The sequence below is a fragment of the Pristis pectinata genome, chromosome 27, assembly GCF_009764475.1.
Source record: "Pristis pectinata isolate sPriPec2 chromosome 27, sPriPec2.1.pri, whole genome shotgun sequence".
NCBI classification, from domain to species: Eukaryota; Metazoa; Chordata; class Chondrichthyes; order Rhinopristiformes; family Pristidae; genus Pristis; species Pristis pectinata.
The window spans coordinates 20,683,709-20,709,043 of NC_067431.1; the positions used below are offsets into that span (position 1 = coordinate 20,683,709).

Genomic DNA, 25,335 nt, shown 5'->3' on the forward strand with positions numbered 1-25,335 from the left:
ATAATTCACCACACTCATATGGAACTTGACATGACAATTAGCACTGTATTTACGCCAATGGTGTGAAGCTAGTGCTCGCATTGAATGCTGCCATGTTTAGTGGTATCACCTGCACACAGCTTGGAGGTTGATGGCATGCACAATGAATCTAACGCAGTTTCGCGGCACAGCAGAAGGTGCGCACTTCAGCGCTCGTGTTTAATGTGAAGCAGCATGGAGGAGAATCAGTAATATCCCATAAAGCATGAAGACCACCAGTTGTCAGCAGGGGCAGGTCATCCTCAGCCATGTTTCACCGTCCCTAGTGCCGTCTGCAAAAAACAAAACTCAGTAGGAACAAAGCTGCAAGGAATTTGAACCTCAATGCCAGAAACAATTTTACATCAAGTTTTCTGCTTCATCATTGGTTTACGATCAGCAGGAGGGAGTAAACAAGCTTTTACATGAATTTAGGACTTGGACCCTCAAACTCGCTCCACCCTTTAGTTAAATTGTGGCTGATCTGAATGTAACCTCAACGCTGCATTCCCATCTATCCACGGTAACTTCTACCTCCCTTTCAGAAAAAGTTCCAAAGATGTATGATCGTCTGAGAGAAAAATAGTTGCCTCATCCCACTTTTAAATGGGTGACACCTTATTGCTAAACTTTGACCCCTAGTTCCAGATTCTCCCACAAGAGAAAACATCCTCTTCACATCCACTCTGTCAAGATCCTTCAGGATCTTATTTGTTTCAATCATTTCCCCTCTAACTCTTCTAAACTCAGGCAGATATAATCTTATCCTATCCAACCTTTCCTCATAAGTAGACCCACCCATTCCAGGTCTTTGTCCAGTAAACCTTCTCTGGACTGCTTCCAACATGTTAACATTCTTCCTTATATAATGAGACCAATATTGTGCACAGTACTCCAGATGTGGTCTCCTCCACGTCCGATGTAACTGAAGGATAATCTCCCTACTTTTGGATTCAGTTCCCCAAACAATGAATAATATCATTGTTATATAATTCCTAATTACTTACAATACCTGCATACTTACTGAATCATGGACTAGATCCCTCTGCAATCTCTCACCATTTAAATAAGATAGTTCTTTTCTCACATTTTCCTTTATACTTCGTTTGCCTGATCATTGCCTCACTTAATCTGTCTATATTCCTTGCAATCTCCTCATGTCCTCCTCACAAATTACTTTCCTACATATCCATCTGCCATTAGCAAGTTTAGCAACTATATCTTTGGTGCCTTCATCCAAGTCATTTGCATAAATTGAAAAAAGTTAAAATCCCAGCCCCAATTCCTTGGCAGACCACTTGTTATATCTTGTCAACTAGAAAAAGACCCATTGACACCAACACTCCATTTCATGTTAACCAACCAATCTTTTATCTGCACCAATCTGTCAACTGCACTGTGAGCTTCCATTTTCTGTAATAAGCTTTGCTGTGACATCTTATCAAATGCATTCTGAAAATCTAAGTATAGTACATCTACCATTTCTCCTTTGTCTGCAATGCATATTACTTTTTCAAAGAACAATGAACTGGTCAAATGTAACTTCCCTTTCATAAAACCATGTTGACTTTGCCTGATTACCTTGAATTTTTTCTAAATGCCACGGCATTAACACCATACTTTTCACACCAAAGTTATGAAGGGTATAAACAGAGTGTTACGGACTCAGTGAAAGTCCCTTTAAGATAGAGAGTGTGTGTGTATGTGTGTGTGGGGCGTGCTTACGTCAATAGAAGATAAAGGACGTAATGACGTTGTTGAAGAAGTCAGAAGAAGAAGAAGGAGAGAGAGAGAGAAGGGAGAGAGACACCAGCCTGCTTGTTTTCTCTATCGATGGATGAGAAACAATAACTGTGTTTGCCACTGAAATCCATGTATGGAAGTTGGAAGTAATCCGGTGGAGTTCACTTTGTTGCTGACCTGTAGAAGGAAACAGGTATTTGTGTGTGGACGACCACGGTTCGGATGCTTTTCGGGGTGAGGAAGTCACTACCGAGTAAACACTGAAGTGTCGTTTAGGTTCCATCGTGGAACATTTGGATTTCGTATGTACTCTCTCTATGTTTTTCTACATCTACATCTTATCTTCAGACAACGGTGGTTGTTGAAGAAGCCCTTGCTCATGTTTCACCTTATGGCTTGCGGAACTGAACTTTAAGAACCATTCAGGAACTGGGAGTTTTGGACTTTGTCACACACACACACACGACGAGTTTAGTTTTGGGGTTAACGTTCGAGGTTTAACATTTTTGAATTCTAACATACTAACATTTTTACTTTTATTTTACGTATTATCATAAGTAGTGATTAATAAAATAGTTTTTAACACTAAATCATGCTCAGTGTGTTTCTTTTGTTGCTGGTTTGTGACAAGAGTAAATGCAAGTAGGCTCTTTCCACCTAGATTAAGTGAGTTAAGTGCAAGAGGACATGGCTTTAGGGTGAAAGGGGAAAGATTTAGGGGAACATTAGGGAGAACTTCTTCACTCAGAGTGGTGGGAGTGTGGAACGAGAATAAATTGGATAGATACATGGATGGGAGAGGTCTGGAGGGTTATGGACTGGGTGCAGGTCAACGGGACTAGTGGAATAAAGATTCGGCACAGACTAGAAGGGCCAAATGGCCTGTTTTCTGTGCTGTAGTTTTCTATGGTTCTACCAACCTCCCATTAGCAGTGTGATAATAACAATCAGATCATCTGCTTTTAGTCATATTGTTTGAGGGATATATATTGGTCTGTTATCAGGGTGAACTCCTCCACTTTTCATCAAAATAGTGTTCTGGGATCTTTTAGAACCACCCAAGCTTCATATTGGATTCCAGTAAGAAGCTTGACACCATCCAAGACAAAGCAGCCTGCTTGATTGACTCTCCATCCACCACCCAAAATGCTCATTCTGTCCGCTGCTTGCAGATCATGGCTGCAAGGTGTAGCATCTACAAAATGCACTGCAGCTACTCAGCTAGGTTGCTCTGCTAGGTTGTTCTAACGACTTCTTAAACTTGGGAACTCTACTGTCAACTACAAAGGCAGCAAACACCTGGGAACACCATGATCTGCTGATTTCTCTTCCGGTCATGCACTGTCCTGACTTGGAAATATAGTACCATTTCTTCCTTGTTGTTGGGTCTAAATCCTGCATTTCTAACACCTCAGAGCACTGTGAGATTATCATTACCTGAAGGACTGTGGTGGGTGAAGAAGATAGCTCACCACCACGTTCTCAAGGGCAATTAGGGATGGACAGTAAATACTAACCTTATCAACCACACCACATCCAATAAAATAAATCAAATATCTGGAGTGAGCCTTGAACCTGAGCCCCAGCTGACTCAATGATCCTTACTTTTCCTCTTCTTCCTGATTGCCTTCCCCATCTGTTTTTTCCTTCCTCCTCTGTTTTCTGATCTTCCGATTGATTATCCTGTTTCTTTTTCCTTCTCACGCACTTCACAATAACTAAAATTAGAATGACGACGGCGAGGAATCCACCCACGGAGGCGCCGATGATTACGGCGACGGTGGAGTCGCGCTCAGGAGCCACTGAAAGAGAGAGCACGGGTTAGGAACAGTCTACCTCTTTAGGCAGTCGGCATGAATATGGTAGCATTAGTGGACCTTTTCCCTATAGATAGAAGGCTGCGGAGGATATAAATATTTAAGGAGGGAGTAGATATTTTTTTTAAAGTTCATGGAATTGAGAGCTGTGGGGAAATGGTTCTAAAAAGGAGTTGAGGCCTGGGGCAGACCAGCCATGATCTTATTGAATGGTGGGACAGGTTGAAGGGGCCAAGTGACTTACTCCTGCTCCTATTTACTCGTGCCTTTTTTTTAAAGGAAGAAGCTGCCTTGGAGTTCCTAAATATCCACTCCCACCCCCACAGGCACACGTGTTGGTTTCCCTCTCTCTGTGGAAGGGATAAAATGGGATTAGCATGGATAAGTGTTAGATGGTTGATGTAGATTCAGTGGGCCAAAGAGCCTGTTTCCATGCTGTGTGACTCTGTGACAATGGCAAATGGTGGAAATGTGGAGAGAGATTGGCTCTGAAGGGTGAGAGTTTGGAGATGAAGTGACGAAGACAACTTTTTTTTTGACAATACCTTCCGTGACCACACTCAGATGGATGGTTCCCAATCCTTTGTGCCGGTCAGGAGGGTTCAAGACGTAACACCTGTAAACGCCCTCGTCACTGGTCTGGATGTCATGAATAGTGACAGAGACGTCATTCTTTTCAAGGTTCCCTGACCACTCCACCCGACCCCAGAAGCGGTCTGTCTTGGAGATGATGACTCGCCGACGGAACTGGACAAACTACAGAAGAAAAGAGAAGAAGGTCGGTGTTTGTGCCTGGAAACAAGATGCTGGGATCTGGAGTAAAAAAAAACAATCTGCTGAACTAACTCAATGGGTCAAGCAGCATCTGTGGAGGCAAAGGGATGGCCAACGTTTTGGGTCAGAACCCTGCATCAGGACTGAGATGTAGAGGGAAGATAGCCAGTGTAGCGAAGTGAGGGATGAGACAGAAGCTGGTAAATTAGCTTGTTTGTGCCTATTTGCTAAACTCATTAATTCTTCAGTAGAATTGCTCGGGGACATCCAGTGGATGTGGTGTATTTGGATTTTCAGAAGCTTCCAATGAGGTACCACACTGGAGACCCATCAACGAGGTTAGAGGATAAGGAGTTTGGGGTAATATACTGATATGCATGGTGAATTGATTATTGGACAGAAAACAAAAAGTGAGGGAATAAATGGATCGTTGTCATGGTGCCCGGTTCTGACTAGTGGTGTACTGCAGGGATTGATGCTTAGACCCCAGCTATTCACCATGTATATAGTTCCAAGTTTGCTGATGACAGTAAACTGGTTGGGATTGTGAGGAGGGAGGAGGTTGCAAAGTGTGTTCAACAGGATATAGACAAGCTGAGTGAGTAATCAATAACATAACAGATGCAATAAATATGGGGAAACATGAAAACATCTGCTTTGGTGCGCAAAACAGAGACACAGGTGAAAGATTAGGTGTCGTTGATATTCAAAGGGACCAAAGCATTCTTGTACTGAAAGCCAACATGCAGATGCAGCAAGTGATTCAGAAGTGGTATGTTGGCATTTATTTCATGAAGACTTGAGTAAAGGTGTTTTACTGCAAGTATATGGGTCTTAGCAAGACCACACCTGAGATAATGTCTACAATTTTGGTCTCCTTACGTAAAAGGATATATTTGTAAAAGTGGGAGCGCAGTGAAGATTCAGTAGACTAACTCCAGGGAATGGTGGGTCCCTGATCTCATTGAAGTTTACTGATTAGTTATAGGGCTTGACAGATTAGATGCAGGGAGGACATTTTCCCTCTGGAATCAGAGTCACAGTCACAAAATAAGGAGTAGGAGATCAGGATTAAGATGAAGATGTTAATTCATGCAGGGTTGGTGAATTTTTGGAATTCCCTACCCTGGAGTGCTGTGAAAGTTTATTCATTAACTTCACTCAAGTCAGAGGCCCCAGGGCCCAAATGTCCCAATCCTGCTCTTATTTTTTATGTTCTCTGCTTAGGAAGTTTGTTCCAACCTTATGGTCTGAATTGATCTGAAACTCTGCTGCCCGCATCCCAACTTCTACCCTATCATCTTTGGTGCTTGCTGTCTCTACATCAACTCCCTGCCCAGCCAAACCTTGATTTAAAAAGTCACATCTTTGTTTTCAAATTCCCTATGATCCTGATCCTCCCACTCTTCGGAACCCCCTCTGAAAAACCTCTCCTATTCCAAATACTTGGGTATCTATGATTTTACTCACCATTGGTTTATCTTGCTCATCCCTATCTTTCCCTCACAACTCTGTTAAGTTAAAAATAAGTCCTTAAAAGCTAGTCTTTGGCCAAGCATTTGGCCACCTATCCCAGCTGGCAGGATAAGGTGCACTGCCCAAAATGTGAAAGCCTGACCTCATTGGCCCTCTGGATAGGGACTAGGCCTCAGGGTATGTACTGAAAAGGTCCCATCCATGAAATACCCTCGCCAGGAGCAGACCGTCACCTCTTTCAAAGTTTTCATTGAATTTAACAGTTTTCACATACGTCTGACAGTCAGAGACCTTAAAAAAACTTTTAGAATTGAAATAATTAATAAATTTAAATTATTTCCTTGCTAAAAACATTAATAATGTTAGAAATAATTAAGAATATTAAACTAAGGCAAAATAATTAAACAAGTGTTTTGATTTCCTCTCCCTTCCCAATCTGCGGACATCTCCACTAAAATCAGTGGAGCCTCGGATCCTGTGCTTGGTCTCAACTGGAAATCCCAGTCAGACTTAGGCCTGTCACTGGGCTCCCTGATAATCCACTTGTGGCGAATGGTGTCAGGTTTGACCCGGCAATCAGTCAGTGTGTGCCACCTACAACGGAACCACCTACAACAGTCAACAGTCAAGATTCAGCTCAACAATTTCTCAGGAGCCTCGGTGTCCAATCTGGTCTGATAAGCAACTGACAACAATTTACTACATTAAAGGTGTTTTATAAATATAAATCATATTGGTGAGGAAATTCCACAGTTGACCTCTGAGATTCTGTAGACAAGGTCACACTGAGACATCTCTCCTTTTTATCTCAGTGCATTAAATATCTGACCTCTGCTCCCTGCCTCAACTTTGGCTTAGAGCCTGTTCTCAACACGCTGCTGTATCGATCCCAGACGATATACAATAACTTGAATTGATATTCAAACCTTCATTTGGTAAAAAGTTCAATAATGATACAAAAAATAGCACCACACTAATAAAGGGGACATTAGGACAGATGAACAGCAGCTTGGTCACATTCCTTTGGCGACTCGTTGCAAGCTGCTCTCTACACATCTACTCATTACCCTTACTATAATCGTTACCTCAATGCACTCTGTACTAACTCAGTGTAACTGCACTGTGTAATGAATTGACCTGTACGATCGGTATGGAAGACAAGTTTTTCACTGTACCTCGGTACAAGTGACAATAATAAACCAATTCCAATATATTTCATTTATTCACTCACAGGAAGTAGACATTGTCGGCAATACCAGCAACTTTTGTCCATCCCTTATTGCCCCTGAACTGGGGAGTCAGTTAGAATTCACCACATGGGCTTGACAGAGTAAGGTCTTGGTCCAGTGGTAAGGAGGTCCACACACACACACACACACACACACACACACACACACACACACACACACACACACACACACACACACACAGGATCTCACCTACTGTATATTCTTGGCCGCCACCTCTCAACCCCGCCAACCTGCTTCAGACCGTTTTCCCTCAGTCTTCCTACTCCCCTCCCTTTACTACTTCCCTCAGTCTCCTGCTCTCCTTCCCCTCAGCTCCCTCGTCCTTCACTCAGTCTGTGCCCCCAGCCCTCTTCCTTTTCCTTTCTGATCTTCCCCTCTCCCACATCCCACTCTCCATGAGTGAGGTTGTCCAATGACCACTGAAGCTCTTTGAGGCCCATCTGGGCCCAGCAGCCATGTCAACCAAAGCCTGTGGCCTAGCCCAGAGCCTCCTGAGCCTCTCCCAAAAACCCTCAGGAGAATGTTCATCTTCTTGCAGTCTCCTGGTGCTCAGTGTGTGGGTTAGTGGGTCGTGGTGCATCATTTCCCATCTAATATAGGTGGATTCATCCCAAGGAAGTGCAGCGTTGGTAACCATGGTTCATACGCAACCACAATGCATGTTTTTGTCACGAATCTAATTAGATGAACCAACAACTCACAACTTGGACATAGTTACTAATCCAGAGGCCTGAACTAAGAGCAAACTGAGTTCAGATCCCATCAGGGTGACGCAGTGGTTCAGCTGCTGCCTCACAGCTCCAGTGACCCGGATTTGATCCTGACCTCTGGCACTGTCTGTGTGGAATTTGCATGTTCTCCCTGTGACGTGATGGGTTTCCCCCGGGCACGCCAGTTTCCTCCCACATCCCCAAAAATCTGTGGGGTTGACAGGTTAATTGGCTGCTGTAAATTGCATCTAGTGTGTAGGTGAGAGGTAGAATCTGGGGAGAGTTGATGGAAATGTGGGGAGAACAGAATGGGTTGGGGTAGGATTAGTGTAAAAATGGGCACTCGATGTTCTGCATGAATTTGGTGGGCTCAATGGCCTGTTTCCCTGCAGTATCTCCCTATGACTCCATGAGCTTGCGAACAAAATTCGATAAATGTGGATTTAAGTAGCTAGTAACAGCAACAGTGACTGGGAAACTACCCGCTTTCTGCAAAGTTCCATCTGGTTCACTGATATCCATTGAGGAATGAAATTAGTGTCGTTACCTGGTCTGGGTCTGTATGTGACTCCAGACCCACAGTAATGTGGTCGACTCTTTTGAAAGTGGCTTGGTAGGTAAAAGCAAAATAAAACCTGCAGATGCTGGAAATCTGAAGTAAAAACAGAAAATGCTAGAAAATATTAACAGGTCAGGCAGCATCTGTGGAAAGAGAAACAGTTAATATTTCAGGTCTGGGCCGCTTCATCAGTTAGTCCAAGTAACAGAAAGGGCAGGGGAGGGAAATGAGTGGACGAAAGTGAACTTCTGTGATTAAGATAAGACAAGATAAGATTTCTTTATTAGTCACATGTACATCGAAACACACTGTGAAATACATCTTTTGTGTAGAGTGTTCTGGGGGCAGCCCGCAAGTGTTGCCATGCTTCCCTTGCCAACATAGCATGCCCACAACTTCCTAATCCATACGTCTTTGGAATGTGGAAGGAAACCGGAGCACCCGGAGGAAACCCACGCAGACACGGGGAGAACGTACAAACTCCTTACAGACAGTGGCCGGAATTGAACCTGGGTTGCTGGTGCTGTAATAACGTTACACTAACCGCTACACTACCGTGCCTGCCCCTAGGATTAAGCTCCTTTGTGTAATGTGTTGCTAATGTTGTAAAGTCTAAGTAATGCCTTGCAGGCCAGATTGTACAAATGGAAGGAAAAGGAAAAATAGGAAGGCAGGCAAAAATGGCTAGTCCAGTCCTGACAGAAGCAGAAAGGTAGAGCAAGTTATCTAAAGTTGGAGAATTCAACTCTGAGCCCTGCAGGCTGCAAGGTGCCCAGACGGAAGATGAGGTGTTGTTGCTCAGGCTTGCATTGGGCCTCATTGTAACAGTGCAGAAGACTACAGAGAGGGAGATCAGAGTGGGAGTAGGACAGTGAATCAAAGTGGCAGGAAACCAGCAGCTCAGGGAATCTACAGTGGACTGAGTTCAGGCGCCCCACAGAGTGATCACCCAATCAATGTTTGGTTTCACTTAGCAAGTCTCTCAGTTCAGGAAGCAATTCAGAATGAGCAATAAATTGCCTGTTTCCATGCTCCATGAGTCTATGTGTACATCTCTGTGTTTTAATTTTGGCTATATGACATCCTCTGAATAATAAAGAAATTACATACATTTCACCAGAGAAGTAGGGCATTTTGATGGTGCTGGCTTCATGACATTTTTAGTTCATTTGCTAATACACGATGAGATTGTTCCTATGGTGAAATATTTCATATTCTTTATCTTTTAAAACTTTATATTTCTTCTCTTATGTTTAACAATCTTACCAAATTCTTCATCTGGTGGGATAATCTCTTTCAGTCTTGAAACCAGTAATAGATATTCACTTAATCTTTTGACTCACAAGCAAGAACTGATCAACTGAAGCCCAGAGCACATCACCAGTAATTAAACATATTGCTAAGATTATATGTTGATATTAACGTCCTTTTATCACCAATTTTACTAGGATGAAATAGTAAAGTTTGGCAGCGAATTAGGAGGAGATGCATAACAGATTTCTGTTAGTTCCTTTTACAAATCACTTACAATTTCAAGAATTGGTTAGCAGGAAATTTTCACCAACCCATTTATTACTGGACAGAGTGAACACAGGAATTCTTGACATCTAACTGGGCATAACGTTGATTCAGCTGAAGGAACAATGCAGCTCTCAATCCAGGTGTCTTTCAGTTAGTTTTCAGTCATTTTAAGTGGTTACTGGATTCAGTAATCTGTCCCACTCTGTCTCACTGATTAAGACATCAATGTTTACTATTTAGCCCTTTTGAATCGAACAGTGAACCATAAAAGACAGAACACTTACTAGATCTTCTGTGCAGTTTTCACATTCCTGATAGGTCCAGTTTAAGGTGAAGTGCTTGTCATTGACGTCGTAACAAGAGTTGAAGGTGCAGGTCAATTTGGCTGATGTCCCATTCAGCTTGACAACATTGGGTGTAACCATGACCTCCATCCCAGATCCAAGGCGGACTACAGGGAGGGGAAGGAAAACAAGCCATCAGAAACCAAATGTCTCTTCTTATGTTTCCTAACTGCAGAACAAAGACAGCTTTCTCAATGAAGAGGAGATTTGAGTGACAGTTTAATTATAAGGTTGTTAACATCCTTTCAAATTATTTGAAGCTGGAACATGTTAATTATCTTAAATTAGCCAATCTGTAAAATCTGCCCCCAAACGCTACGCCATCAGGTTGCAGATCTCCCAGGACTGGAGTTGGCAGAAATGTTCCTTGCTCTCATCGCATGCTCCAGGTCTGTCTACACTTCCCACTGCCTTGGGAAGGCAGCCAACATAATCAAGGACCCCCCCCCCCCCCCCCCCCCCCCCCCCCCGGTCATTCTCTCTTTTCCCCTCTCCTGTTGGGCAGGAGATACAACAGCTTGAGATCATGTATGACCAGGCTCAAGGACAGCTTCTATCCCGCAGTTATCAGACTCTTGAACAGACCTCATCTATGTTAAAAGATGAACTCTTGATTTATCAATCTACCTCATTGTGGCCCTTGCCCTTCATTTGTCTACCAGCATTGCACTTTCTCTGTAACTGCAACACTTTATTCTGCATTCTGTTTTCATTTTACTCCTTCGAAGTACTTAGGATCTGTCTGGATAGCACACAAACAAAAGCTTTTCACTGGATTTTGGTATATGTGACAACAATTTACCAGTTACCAAGTAATTAACCAGCTTTTCCCCATCTTGTGGCATGATAAGCCATGTTACAGGATAGTCTAGTGATGGGGCTCCTTTCAAAGCAGATCCTTATGGCAAGGCAACAATGATTTTCCTCTGTATTGTCTCTTTAAATGTTCTCTAAAGACCCCTAAGGTATTTCACTTGGGGAAATAACTGAGCCATATAATGTGATTATTAGGTCTGATGACAAATGTTTGTTTACTTTATAAGTAGGAGAGAGAAGCAGCAATGACTGGAGAGATTAGTCTCTTCAAGGGATCTGGTTGGTAGATCACTCTTCTTGAAAAGGCCTCTGGCATCATCAGCCCTGACAATGCAGGTTCCCTTCAGCTGCCTGAACTGCACCAGTTTCTCTGCTCCTGTCATCTTGCAGTTGTGCCTTTTTCCTTTGCAGCTCTATTTGCATATTGCTGCACTTTAAAAAAAATCTATATTTCCAAACGCTGCATCAATCAGAGGCCAATGCAGCGAGCTGGATTGCTGACTCTGCACGACTCTTACTGAATGATGCTAAGTTGGGCCTATCCCAGGGGATGCTGCAACAGAACAGGATCCACTTCTCACAAAATATTTAAAGGAATCGCATCCTGCCTTTCAGCTCCTCCTGTTCAATTTGTAACTTCTCGATGAACAGGGCTTCAGAAAAGAGTTTTTTTTTCCAGGAGAGACCGAGGGGAGATTCTGGCAATGTTCATGCTCTTGTGAAGCAGAAAAAGTGAAAGATCAAGGACTTTGGATGAGCAGGTCTCATATCATCTGCAATGCTACTCTTAAGCCTAGGAATGTCCTTAACGAGCTAAGTATTGGAACCTTGTGTTCACACAACCTGAAAGGCTGTAGATGCACTTCATAGACGATTCGTTTTGTAATCCAGGGAAGTATGGACAAATAAAAGACGGTGCCAGGCAAAGCAGTATAAAGGACCTTAGGTAATGGATTATCCGTAACTGGGAGAATGGAGCTGGCCGAGAGTTAAGAGCAATTCTCTGTGAAGACACATGGGCTGTTCTCAACACTCATTCAAAAAGTGAATGCACAATAAGGAAACCACAGGAAATTATTTGAATGATGAAATACTGTCACAATCCACTTCCATGTCTGCTGGACTAAGAACCAGTCGATGGAGTCAATTGAACACGGAAACCTTCCTCCCAGGGAATGATGTCTACACTGAAAGCTGAGTCACAGAACAAATGGACTCACTTTCCTCTCGTCTTCCCTTCCTGTGCTGTCAGAACAGTCTCTGCTGACTGTAGAAAATTAAGTAAGTCGAAAGAATCCATTGCCGATGTCCTTGTCCTTAAATAAGTGGACAGCAGAAATGCCAAGGTAGGTGGAGGCACTGCCGAAAAGGCTAAAATGTCATTGATAATAAATACATAAAAAAAAGTTGTTAAGTTTTGTTGCAGTGATCTCTTAACCAATGATCTGTCTGGATGCTATCCTATTGGCTTGTTTCACAGAACATCATGACAGAGATTTCAACTCATAATCAAGTGTGGTACTGGGGTAATGAGGGACTGTAGCATCATCAGAGTTAATACGGAGGGATTACAGGGAACAGGGGTTTGATTTCAGGGAACTATGTACTTGTACCTCAAGGTCTTGCTGTTCAGTAATGCTCTCCAGGGCCCTGCCATTCACTGTGTATGCGGAAGGAAGTTATAGAAGGAGCGTCTGAGGGTGCTGTTCCCTCCCTGGAGACACTTGATGGGACAATGTAGAAGGGTGGCACAGCTGGTAAACCAGCTGCCTCACAGCTCAAACAGCCTCGGTTCAATCCTGACCTCTGTGTGGAGTTTGCAATGTTCTCCCAGGTTTCCTCCGGGTGCTCCAGCTTCCCCCACGTCCTTAAAATGTGCAGGTTGGTAGGTTAATTGGCCCCTGTAAATTGTCCCTAGTGCATAGATGAGTGGTGGGGTGTTGTTGGGAATGTGGGGAGAATAAAAATGGGATGGGATAGGACAAGGATAAATGGGTGGTTGGCGGTCAGTGCAGACTCGATGGGCTGAAGGTCCTGTTTCCTGCATCACTCTATGACCTAATGCTCCACAGATCTCCTCCAGTCCTTCTCTATCCAACCCTCCAGGAAATCCCCTGTTCCAGTTCCCCTCGAATATTCATTCTTCCTTTTATGCCATTCAGCTTCAGGTAGTGATTTGCCCTTTCTCACCACGTTCTGAGTAATAGATTTTCTCCACAATTTTATTCTGGAATTATTAATATTTATCTTATCTTAATGCCCACTAATTCTGGTTACCATCACTATGGATAAATCTCTGGGTCCACTTATCAAATCCCATACAATTTTAGGGATATTTACTTGGCCAACAATTAGCATTTCCTAGGAGTATTTAATGGGACTGGAGGGAGTGATTCTTGGTTAGGGCTTGGGTTAGGGTTCTGCTTGTGAGGAGGGTGGAGCTTGTGAGTGGAGTATGGTGAATGAGAGTGAATGAGAGGAGAAATGGGGAGCGGGGCTGGGGGTGAGTGAGCTTGGTGCAGGGGATGAGAGAGAGGGAGAATCCGAATGTGCAAGGAGGCAAGAGTGTGGAAGGGAGTGATAATGTGTGAGAATAGGAGTGGTGTCATAGAGTTATACAGCACAGAAACAGGCCCTTCGGCCCAACTCATCCATGCCGACCAAGATGCCCATTTGCCGGCATTTGGCCCATATCCCTTTAAACATTTCCTATCCACGTCCCTGTTCTTCATCTGAATGCAGAAAGTGAAAAAAAGAGCAGAAAGCAAGTGATCAGCTGCATTGAGCCTGGTTTTAAGGAGCCTGCAGAAGAGTGAGCTATCATATTCCAGACACAAGCACGTACACATCACTGAACGTCTGGTGAAGAGTCTCCCGTATGTTCCTGCAACTGGGTTCCCCTGCATTGTTATCTAGCTTCCCCTGATTCCACTGACTGCCTGAATTATTTCCCATGGGAGCAAGTTCCACACTCTCAACACTCGCTGGATAAGGAATTGTTCCTAATTATACTTATCGGTGATTACCTTATATTTAGGGCCACAGACATATCTGGGAGCATTGCCAAGTGCAGACTAAGACAACTTTCACATTGCAGGAGCAGCCTCTAATTGGCCCACTGGTATTGAATGCTCACATATGATTTGGAACCTCTGGTTTACTGGTCTCAAGCACAGGCTTGAGTCTGAGTTGGGGGCAGGTAACCCAGATTGCACAGAAAGGACCCAGAGTTTCAGCAATTTTCATAAATAACCAGAAACTCCAGGACAAACCCAGACCTGGTTCCACTTCAAACCACCAGATCTGAACTCCCCAAAATCTCTCAGTCAACTTTATCCAACTTATTCATAATCAAAAAGATCTCTATCAAGTCAATCCTTAGTTTTACCCCAGGGTGCTCTGGGCAACAATATAGGGATCCAGTCTGTACATCATCCTAGCAATAGAGAAGAAGGGAATAGATCTAGAGTAAAGGAGCTTGTGAATATGATAGGGTGAATTTTTAGGGCAGTACAGTGGTGCAGCTCGTAGAGCCACTGCCTTACGGTGCCAGAGACCTGGGTTCAATCCTGACTTTGGGTGCTATCTGTGTGGAGTTTGCACATTCTCCCTGTGACCGTGTGAGGTTCCCCTGGGCGCTCCAGTTTCCTCCCACCTCCCAAAGACCTGCAGGATGGTAGGTTAATTAGCCGCAGTAAATTACCCCTGGTGGGCAGGTAAGTGGTAGAATCTGGAGAGAGTTGATTAGAATGTGGAATGAATAAACAATGGGATTAATGTAGAACTAGTGTAAATGAGTGGTTGATGGTTGGCACAGACTCAGTGGGCCGAAGGGCCTGTTTCCATGCTGCATGTTTCTATGACTCTATGACTGTAGGGGGGAGAAAATCCTTGGGAGAGAGAGATGGTGGGAGTGAGTGTGGTGGAGAATAGGAGGGAAGGGGGCAAATTAAGTCTGGTGGAGTGAGAGAGGAAACGTAGCGAATGTAGTGGAGACTGGTAGGTAGCAAAAGTGGAAACATGAGACTGAGAGTTGGAGCAAAGGTAGGGGAGTGAAGATGTGACGATTAAAGGAGGTGGGTGGCATGGAGGGAGAGAACCTGGGGCAGGAGCACAGGGGCCGTGGGGGATGTGAGACTGAACATGGGGTGCAACTGAGTTCAGAGGGAATGGAGAGGGAGGGAGGGAGAGAGGGTCAAAGCAACCTCCCCGTATTCTGCTAACCTTTCTGTTCCTGCTTATCTCCCTCCAGCAGCAGTCTCTACCTTCACCCTCCCCTCCCCCCTCCCTGACCCCATCTTCCTCTTTTTTTTCTCTGCATCAATCACCCACCTGCCTGTGGGTCCCAACTCCACCTCTCCCTCTCCCCTACCTGGTTCAATCTGCGCATCATCTAACCCCCTCCCTCCCAGTCTACCAATCATCTCCGTCTCACCACTCCCCTTCCCCTCTTTACATTGGCCATCTCCCCTCTCCACTCTCAGTCCTGATGCATGGTCTTGACATGAAGCATTGAGAATTCCTTCCCACCACCACCACCCCCCCCACAGATGCTGCTCGACCCACTGAGTTCCTCCAGCAGATTGCTTGTTGCTTCAGATTCAAAGCATCTGCAGTCTCTTGTGTCCTCCCTCATTCTGTGGCTAAGCTCCAATGCATTAGCAATCAGCGTTTATTTTTTGATTTCAGCATTGAACTAATTATATCTACATCCTGTTTATGTAATAAAAGCAATGGCAAGTGTTTCACTTGAGAGAGCCTGGGGTGGGGGCAGGAAGTTGTAAAGTTCAGCACGGAGCAAGTGAATTCCTTGTCCAGCGAGTCTCTGCCATTGAAGGCAGCGTCTTTTAAACACAGAAGTCTGGGTGAAGGGTTTGGCTGATCACATGGGACCTGCAATGATGTAAAAAGAACAAGTAACTGAGCTCGAGTTTTAAAAACCTGAAGCAGAAGGGGTAGCACCAATGTTGATAACTGTACTCCATTATCCATCTGTTCCCTACCTATCAATGTAACTGGGTCACCCTCAGACCTCCTGTGTTTTAGTGACAGCTCTCCCCATCACATCGCTATAACTGGGCTTCCCTCTTTGTCTGTAACTGGAACCTTCTGTGGTGACTGTGGTCCCCTGCACGTCTCATAAAACTGGATCCCTCTGTTCCCCTGTGACTGGGACACCATATTTGCTGCTACAGCATATAGTAACTGTGTCCATAAAAGTTGTACTACCATCAAATGGTTATACAGTATTAGCAAGCATTCAGAATTGGTAGGTGAGGGGATATTGCGCTGATGGCAGATGACCACATCACAGGCTCCCGAGCGGATCAGAAATAATCTTGTAACATGATTCATCAAGAACCTACAGAATGTGACAAGGGGGTATCTTATTTAAAGAAGATACAGCTACAGATGATATTACAATCCAAGCAATATGCTGCTGCTGCTTGTCACTAAACTTGTTTATTATCATCCCTTGGTCTCTTTCCATGAATCTTACTAGATCCCGGTATTTCATAGTAACTAATTCTGCTGTGTCTATAACTGGGTCCCCACGTGACTATGTAATGGGGTTCCACTCTGTGACTGTAACTGGTCTCCCTGATTATGCAGCTGTTCCCTTCTCTGTGTCTCTCCATCTGCATAAATAATTAATTTCATTGTTTTTATTGCTTCCTTATGTTGGTGTGAATGATGGAATCCAGAATTACCGATAACGCCATCAAAAACATACCGACAATTTTCTCTTCACCTCTTGCTCTTGAGCTTCACTCTTCCTGGGCCAACATTCCACAAGAACTGCCCACCTCCACAGCTTCATCCAAGAAGCCAACCCTTGGACAATAAGTGCGGATGGGAAATTCCACTCTGCGGGTCATCACCCAAACGGATCTAGTCCTGAGGCAAGGATATTCATATCTCCAGTCAGAAAGAGCCAAATTTGGTAAGATTGATGGCCAATCTTACTTTCTTTTTTTTTTGAATATTCATTTTTTGGTATCCAAGTAAAACCAGAAATTATTTCCCAGCCCTAAGTACCTTTCAGGTGTTTTCCCAAGTTGTCTTCCTAAACATGGTCTTCTCCAATTACTATTGGCAAGGGAGTTCCATGACTTGGATCCAGCAACAATGAAAGAATGATGTACAACTTGGATGGGGATTTGGAGGTAGTGATTTCCAGAGTGCCGGAAACCCTTCTTGTTGTAGAGGTCACAGGTTTAGAAGGTGCTGATGGAGTAGCCCAGCTGAGTAAGTGCAGAGCATTTTGTAGAGGATACAAATGACAGCAACTATGTGCTGCTGGTGGAGGGAATGAATCTTTGGGCTGAGGGTGGTGGAATCTACCAAGCGGAGGGCTTTCTCCTGGATGTTGCTAAACTCTCTGAGAGCTGTTCTCATCCAGGTAAGTGGAGTGTATTCCATCGCACTCCTCTGACTTGTGCATTCTCGGTGGTGGAAAGACTTTAGGGTGTCAGGAAGCGAGTCACTCGCCACAGATTACCAGGACTTTAACCTGCTCTTATACTTACCATGTTTATGTGGCTGGTGTAGTTGACCCCAGGATGTTGATGTTGATGGACTCAGCGATTGTAATGGCTTTGAATTGTGGGTGATTAGATACTTTCTGATTTGAGATGGCCATCGATACCTGCCACATATCAGCCCATTGCTGAATATTGTCCAGATTTTTCTGCCCACAGTCATGAGTGGGTTCCTTTGCTGAGGAATTGTGAATGAAAGTGAACACTGTGCATTCATTAGTGAACATCCCCACCTCTGACTTTATGATAAAAAGGAAGATCATTTAAGAAGCTGGTTGGGTGTACGACCTGAGGAGGTCCTGCTGCAATATCCCGGGGGCTGGAAGTATTAACTGATCCTCCATTTGTGTAAGGTATGACTCCAGCCATTGGATTGTTATCCCTTTAGTGCCCACTGGCCAGTTTTATCAAGGCTCCTAGATGCCACAGTTGATATCAAGGACAGTCACTCTCATCTCACCTCTGGAATACAGCTCCTTGATTTATGTATTAGTGAAGGTGTGAGAGGTCTGGAGTTGAGAGGATTGAGTGAACCCCAGACTGGATAACGGTGAGAAGTTACTAGTAAGTTAGTGCCACTTGATAGCACCAAACAATCTGCTGGAGGAACTCGGCAGGTCGAGCAGCGTCTGTGGGGGGAAAGGAATTGTTGACGTTCTGGGTTGAAACCCTGCGTCAGGACTGGTAGCACTGTTGACAACTTCTTCCATCACATAGCGGTGACTGGGAGTGGATTGATTGGGCTGCAGTTAGTGAATGGTTGGCTCCACTATTGTGGAGCCAAAACCAGTCAAGTAATTCCTAGGGTGATTTGAAAATGTTGGTTACAGAGTAAAGCAGCATCTTACATTGGCTCCCTGCCCACCAACGTTTCAAATTTACACCACCCTCTCAATTTTACACAAATCTCTCTGATCTTGCCTCTCCCTTTCTGCAGTCTCCAGTAGCCCCATATCCCTCAAACCCTTTCATTTCTGGCCTTTGGGGCAATTTTAATGATTCCAGCTTTGGTGACCCTGCCTTTGGTTAGCAAGGCTCTGCTCTGGAATTTTTCCCTAAAATTCTCTGTCAGTCCATCTGTCTCCCTCTCTTTTTCTCTGCACTCTTAAACAGCTGGTTTACAATAAGCCTCTGAACAACTTGTTGAGCACTTACTTATACCATTTTTCCCTTCCATTGGTGATGGGAGCCGTTGGCATTCTCAGCATTTATTGGGCCATCCCTAATTATCCTTGAGAAGGTGGGGATGAGTTGACTTCCTGAACCACTGGTGACAATTATCCCACAGGCCTGATAAGCAGGAAATGCAGATTGGGACACAGTGCCAGTGCAGGGTCAACACTAATTTCCAAATCAAGATGGTGGGTCACTAGAAGATGATGTCATTGCCATGCACCTGATGCTCTTGTTGTAAAGGTTACAGGTTTTGGAGGAGCTGTCGAAGAAACCTTGGCAAGTTACTGGAATGCATTTTTAGATGGTACACATGCTGTCCATAGTAGAGGTAGCTAATATTCAGGATGGTGGATGGGTTGGCAATCAAGTGGGCTATTTTCATCTGGATTGTATCAAGTTTCTTGAATGTGTTTGGAAATGCACTTCATTAGAGAAATGGAGAGTATTCTCACACAGTTCTGACTTGCCCCTTGAGGAAGGTAGAAGGGCTCTAAGAAGTTGCATCACTCATCATTATCAGACCCAGTCTCTGACCTGCTCTTGTAACTATTGTTTTTATCTTTGTGTTGGCATCCACCTCTTTGTCCAATTTGGTTCTTGTAAAGTAGCTTGGGGTATTTTTACTAATGTAAATTGATGAATGGAAGATAATGTCACCATGTGTTATTCTCCAAGCAGTCTTGTAAATGAGTGGTTTGATCAGTAAAAATGGTTGTTGTGGAATGGAAGAATGCCACATCCAGTAGTCTTTGTTGTCCCTGATGAGCACCACCGAGGAGTGTATAAGGCTTGGCTAGGTTCATTCCCTTTGTGGGTGAGTACGTTGAAAGGACTTTCAGTAAACAAACCTGGGTCAGGAAATGGAGAAAGGAAATGGATCCCCACTCTTGAGTGATATCAATTAGATAGGCTGGTGTCCAGGAGGTGCATTATTGAGGGCTGGAGTGATATCAATAATTTAATTCCATGAAGGAAATGACGAGCATTAGAGATAGATGGCTAGATCAGAAAATATTGTCGATATTCTTTTACAGACCTGAAACTTTAACTCTTTTTCTATCCATTGATGCTGTTGAGTACTCCCAGCATTTTGCATTTCTATTTTAGATTTTTGCTATATTTTGTTTTTTTAATTGATAGACCTGATTACTTCCTGGAGGGGGGAGGGGTGGGGAATAAATGAGAGTTAGAAGGATATCAATAGATTAATTAGTACGGCATAGAAGTTACTGAGGGTGAGAGAGAGATCAATAGATCTGATGATTTCTCGAGAGAATGAAAGAGTGTCAAAGAGACATCAATAGAATAGATTAGTCCCTGGAAGAAAATTATGGTGCGTTAGAGAGAGAGATCAAAAGATCAGCTAATTTCCATGCAGGAATAATTGAGGGATAGAGAGAGACCACTTGGTTAGATTATTTCTGGGAAGGAAAGGGTTAGAGAGATATCATTAAGTGGTGAGTGTATGACTGAAAGCAATTTATGTGGATTGTAGAAAGAGTTCGGATTAATGGCCGAATGCCTAATGTTTATTCCAAGCTTTCACAAATCCTTTACAGAATTACCAGTGATAATTATAATCAGATTCTACTTTCATAATCTATACAGCATATGTAAAAAACATGCACTAAATTTAGTAATTCTGTGTGCAAATCCCCTTATTTATCTATTTATTTATTTGTTAATAAATGATATAGGGACTGCAGTCAATGGAAAATTCCATTGCAACTTTTTGTTGAAATACTTTTTTAATAAGACACTTGACTAGCATTTGTGCCCTGGATAGTTGGATGGTGCCCGAGATGGCAGTGTTGGTCTTCTTCTTGTCACTGAGTTCCTGTTGAAGCATCCTCATAATGATGTCAGGTTGGTCAGCCTAAAGGTTCTTTTTCAGCTTACAATGAATTAGGAGTTAAAACTGCAACTACTCTTCCAATCCAGTAGATGGAAAGCAAAAAAAACTATAAGCGCTGGAAATATGAGCACCATCCACTTGGAATGATTTTCTGTTTCTCTCTCCACAGATGCTGAGTATCTCCAGCAGATGGAGCTGCTATCAACTTCTGGGAAAAGGACTGCATTTCCATGGTATTTTCCTTGACCTCAGGAGAATGTGAAATGCTTGATGCCTTACAACATAATTTATAAGTGAAACACAGCAGCCAGTTTTCACACAGCAAGGTTACATAGACACAAATGTGATAATAGTCAAATCACCTAGAAATTCATAATACTGAAGACACTACATAGTCACCATTGTTCCCTTGACTTCCAAAAATAGGCTAACTACCATATAAATCACCAAACAACTGGGTATAAATGTCTAAGCAAATTTGTTTTATTGCTGTTAGTTAAGAGACAAAGATTGGCCAGCAACCATGGAACAAACCTCTCTGCTCTTCTCCAAATAGTGACATGGGATTTTTTTTATGTTCACCTGAGAGATAACATCTCATTGAAAAGGCTGCAACACCACAAGATTCACTGAGTACTGCACTGGGAACATCAAATTATATTATCTCTGAACTCAGACCTGAATGACTTTGGATATAGTTTTATGGGGAAAAATAGGATTTATTACCTGGATTTTTAAAAAATATTGACCTATATTTTCATATTACCAGAACTCATATTAAGAATGAACACATTTTTTCAGTGACTTGTTTTTGTCTACTCAGGTCAATGGGTGTCATTTATAAGAGCTCATTGGTCAACTGACTGATCAGCTGGGTAGTCAAGCAAACCTAGTCACGAGCTGCCTGTTAACAGGCCTGATAGATTTTAGCAGTGATGCATATATTTCATTAATTCCCAGGAGCAATATCAAACATTTGACACCATTCCATACAAAGAGATACAAGGACAAATAAAAGCTTAGTCAAGGAGGAAGGATGATTTAGGGTAACTGTTTCAGGTTTTGGCTGTTAAAGGCATGGTCACTAAGGTGGAGTGATGAAAATTGGGCTTGCAATAAAGGGCAGAATTGCGGGCTGTACAGATCCCATCTACCCCTTCCAAGTCTGGAGGGACTCACTACATGCAATGAGCCAGCATCAATAGAAGATCTTCAACTGGCCCATAGATCCTTGGTAGCCTCAATTCCACTGCATTGTTAAGTTCTCCCCACTTTGTGAAGGTCTTGGCAGAACCTGATGTAACAACTCCAATGCCAAACTACCACGCCCAAAAACACGGAAGAAAGCCACAGATTGGTAAAGAATGTAAATTTCCCTGAAGATGCATAAAAAGCATTTGATCCCTTTGAAGACTGGATTCTCCCTGTTTACCATGAATAGCCCCGTAACAGTAACTACCTCTCTCTTGGATGGGCCAAGGAAGGGTCCACATTTGAACACGGAAACACAGGTTTAGTTTCATTGCCAGTTTCCCAAAGATGGAAGCACATAGAAGGAAGGAAGTGATGGCCAGGATGGAAGATATGTTTCATTAACCATTTGTTTCCTCTGCACAGATCAGATGGGCATTTCAATTCCTTTTTTTTCCAGATTCCAGCACTGACAGGAATTACTGTTTTATTCCCTCTGTTGTAGAGACCCTGTCAAGGCATGCAATCATTCTCTCCCACTCAAGGGAAGATAATAATTCAGGGAGAACAATTAGTGTGTTTTTTTTAAAAATCACAGCTGACTGCAGCACTAGGTAGCTTTCCTGGAGAAAGGTTCGTGACTAGGATGAAGACATTTTTTTCACATCAGCCTGAGCAAGGACAAGCATTCCATTTCACCGTCTCTCTGTGTGTGTATACAAAAAAAATCAAATGGTTCACATCAACAACCTCTCAGAGTCAAAATCGAACATTTGATGTATGCAATGATCACCGGAATCTAAGAATAATGAATATGTAAATATTGCAAGAAATTAAATAGAAACTAGATAATTTAATTAAGGCATTGCCATCTGTATGGAACAGGATTGTTGACACATTCCAACGTTAGATAAAAACCTTTTTAATGTTTTTTCTTTGCTGAAAGATTGAGGTATGATAATATCTATAGTTTGCTTGTATTCCTTCAGAGTCGATATTATTTCAGACCCCCTTGTCTCTTCACACACATCACCCACCCACTCGTCCCCCTCTCTCTACCTCCCCCCCCCCCAATCTTTCTTTTCTAGAAAGCTTATAAAATGCAATGAATGGTTTGCAACTCACCCCAGTCGTTAGACAGCAACATCAGCCCGACCAAGCCGAAATGGAGGAGGGGTAGAACCGGTCTGGTTTTAACTTTCATTGTGAATTTCCCAAAGATGGAGACGCTGGAAATGGAGGCAGCGGTGGTGAAGCGAGGTACGGAACTCTGAGCGTTGGGCTCTTCAGCAGAGGATGCTTTTGCCCGAGTGTTCAATATGGCTGGATGTGTGCTGGCAGGGATGGGAAGGGGTTCATTCTGAGCTGTGGAGGTGAGGGGCTGGAGGCGAGAGGCAAGAACAATTCTATTTACTGAGCAATGAATGTACCGCAGGTCGCGGGCTGATATAACCCGGGTAGCAAGCAACACATGTAAACTGGGTCCGCTTTAATTAACGGGAACACTGCCACGGTGAACCAGAATTGTTTATCTCTTCACAGATTTCATCTCCATATTTGGGCTCTTGAGTGGGGGGAAAAAAACCTAGGAAATTAACTGTTTAAACTATACCTGCATCGATGCATGCAAGAAGGTGCTCAAATACACCGGGGAGAAGGGAAAGGAGAGGGTTATATAGAACGGGTTAACTATAGGGTACGGTTGAAGAGACTATTACTGTGCCATATGTAACACATTTTATAAATAAAAATACACAAACTAATTATTTCCCTTCCATTCAGAGTTTATTTTTTACAACCCCTCCTCAGTTTATTGAGGATAGCTGGTGGTTCTTGTCCCGGGAGCTAATTCCATATTTGCATTCTCTCCGCATCCCTCCCTATCCACCCACAGCCTTCCCGTCCCCACACCCTCCTCTTCCATCGCCCTCACCTATTTATTCTATCAAAAGCCCCTCACGATTTTAAAGACGCCCATCGAATTTCCACAGCTTTCTTTGCGAATATGCAAATAATCGCAGTAGTGGATAAATATTGAATACCTGACTAACTCCCAATATTCCTAGCATCATCCTTACCCATGCTATACACACTTCATGCTTTCAATGTTCGTACTAAAGTAGATATTAAAGCCTGCACGCATTGACTGCACCTTTGTACGGATTTAACCTCATTTACTGTTTGTACCCCATTGATGAAACATTTCATGATTATCCACCCACAGTCACATCCTTAGCTGTGTGTATGAATTCGTGTGTTGACTATCCCTTGACTGTTTGCTTCTCATTATTTGGTTTCCTCCCCAAATGTCTTATGTCGCATATCAATTTGCATCTGCCCCCTCCTTCCATTTCCGTGACGTTTGTGTGAATCAATCCTTCCCCCAACCACCCGCTACCTACAGCAGGCAATTCAATGCAGTGCGCTTTATTCCTAGATCCAGTCCACAGAGTCATAGAAAAACACAGCACAGAAACTTCCCAGGAAATTGAAAATGCTGGAAAAACTGAGCAGGTCAGGCAGCACTCTGCCTGCCAAGTCCACACAGACCATCAATCTCGCTCGCTCACACACACACACACACACACACACACACACACACACACACACACACCACCCTATACTAATCCCATTTTATTCTCCCCATATTCCCAACAACATTCCCCAGATTCTACCTCTCACCTATGCACAAGGGAGAATTTACAGTGGCCAATTAACCTACCAACCAGCAGATCTTTGGGATGTGGGTGGAAACCAGAGCACCCAGAGGAAACCCTCACAGTCACGGGGAGAATGTGCAAACTCCACACAGACAGCTCCTGGGGTCAGGAATGAACCCGGGTCTCTGCCGCTGTGAGGCAGCTGCTCTACTAGCTGTGCCAGTGTGCCGCCCATGATCTGAGCTTGCCAGGGAAAAGTTTTCCCAATCCATTTTCCCCACAACCTTTCCATCAACCAACTCTTCATCCATGCAGTTTGTTACATTTTCTATGTCCCAGAAGCAAATTTTATAAGAAGGCCTTGAGAGACTCCGAAGTAGGCAGAAAAGTTTACATTGATTACGTTTTCCTGTCATTCTTTTTCCTGTCATACGTTTTCAGGCCTGTCATTCTTTTTTCTTCAAATGTATAAACTTATCAAAAACAGCTTGCCTTAAATATAAATGAAAAACCCACTCCCACCCTGATATCACTGTCTGTGACATTCTGCACAGTCACCACGAGGCCCAATGCATGCTCAAAGAACTTCACTCATCTTCCATCTAGGCACGTTGTAGCCCTCTGGAGTCATCCAGCTATACAGCACAGAAACAGGCCCTTCGGGCCTACTGGTCCATGCCAACCAAGATGCTCCATCCAAGCTAGTCCCATTTGCCAGCATTTGGCCCATAACCTTCTAAACCTTTCCAATTCATGTACCTGTCCAACCGTCTTGTAAAAGTTCTTATTGTACCTGCCTCAACCATTTTCTCTGGCAGCTCATGCCACATACATACCACACTTTGTGTATAAAAAAATAGTTGCCCTTCAAGTTCCTATAAAT

General features: G+C 43.5%; 1 protein-coding gene across 1 annotated transcript; it reads right to left on the bottom strand.

Annotated features, from left to right (window-relative positions):
* Nucleotides 1-3,362: 3,362 nt before the first annotated feature.
* scn2b (sodium channel, voltage-gated, type II, beta) lies at nt 3,363-23,436 on the bottom strand. Its single transcript, XM_052040113.1, is given in 5 exon segments — nt 3,363-3,404; nt 3,406-3,563; nt 4,124-4,334; nt 10,153-10,319; nt 22,918-23,436. Coding segments are annotated over 5 exon segments (657 nt in total). The 5' UTR covers nt 22,997-23,436.
* Nucleotides 23,437-25,335: the final 1,899 nt, after the last annotated feature.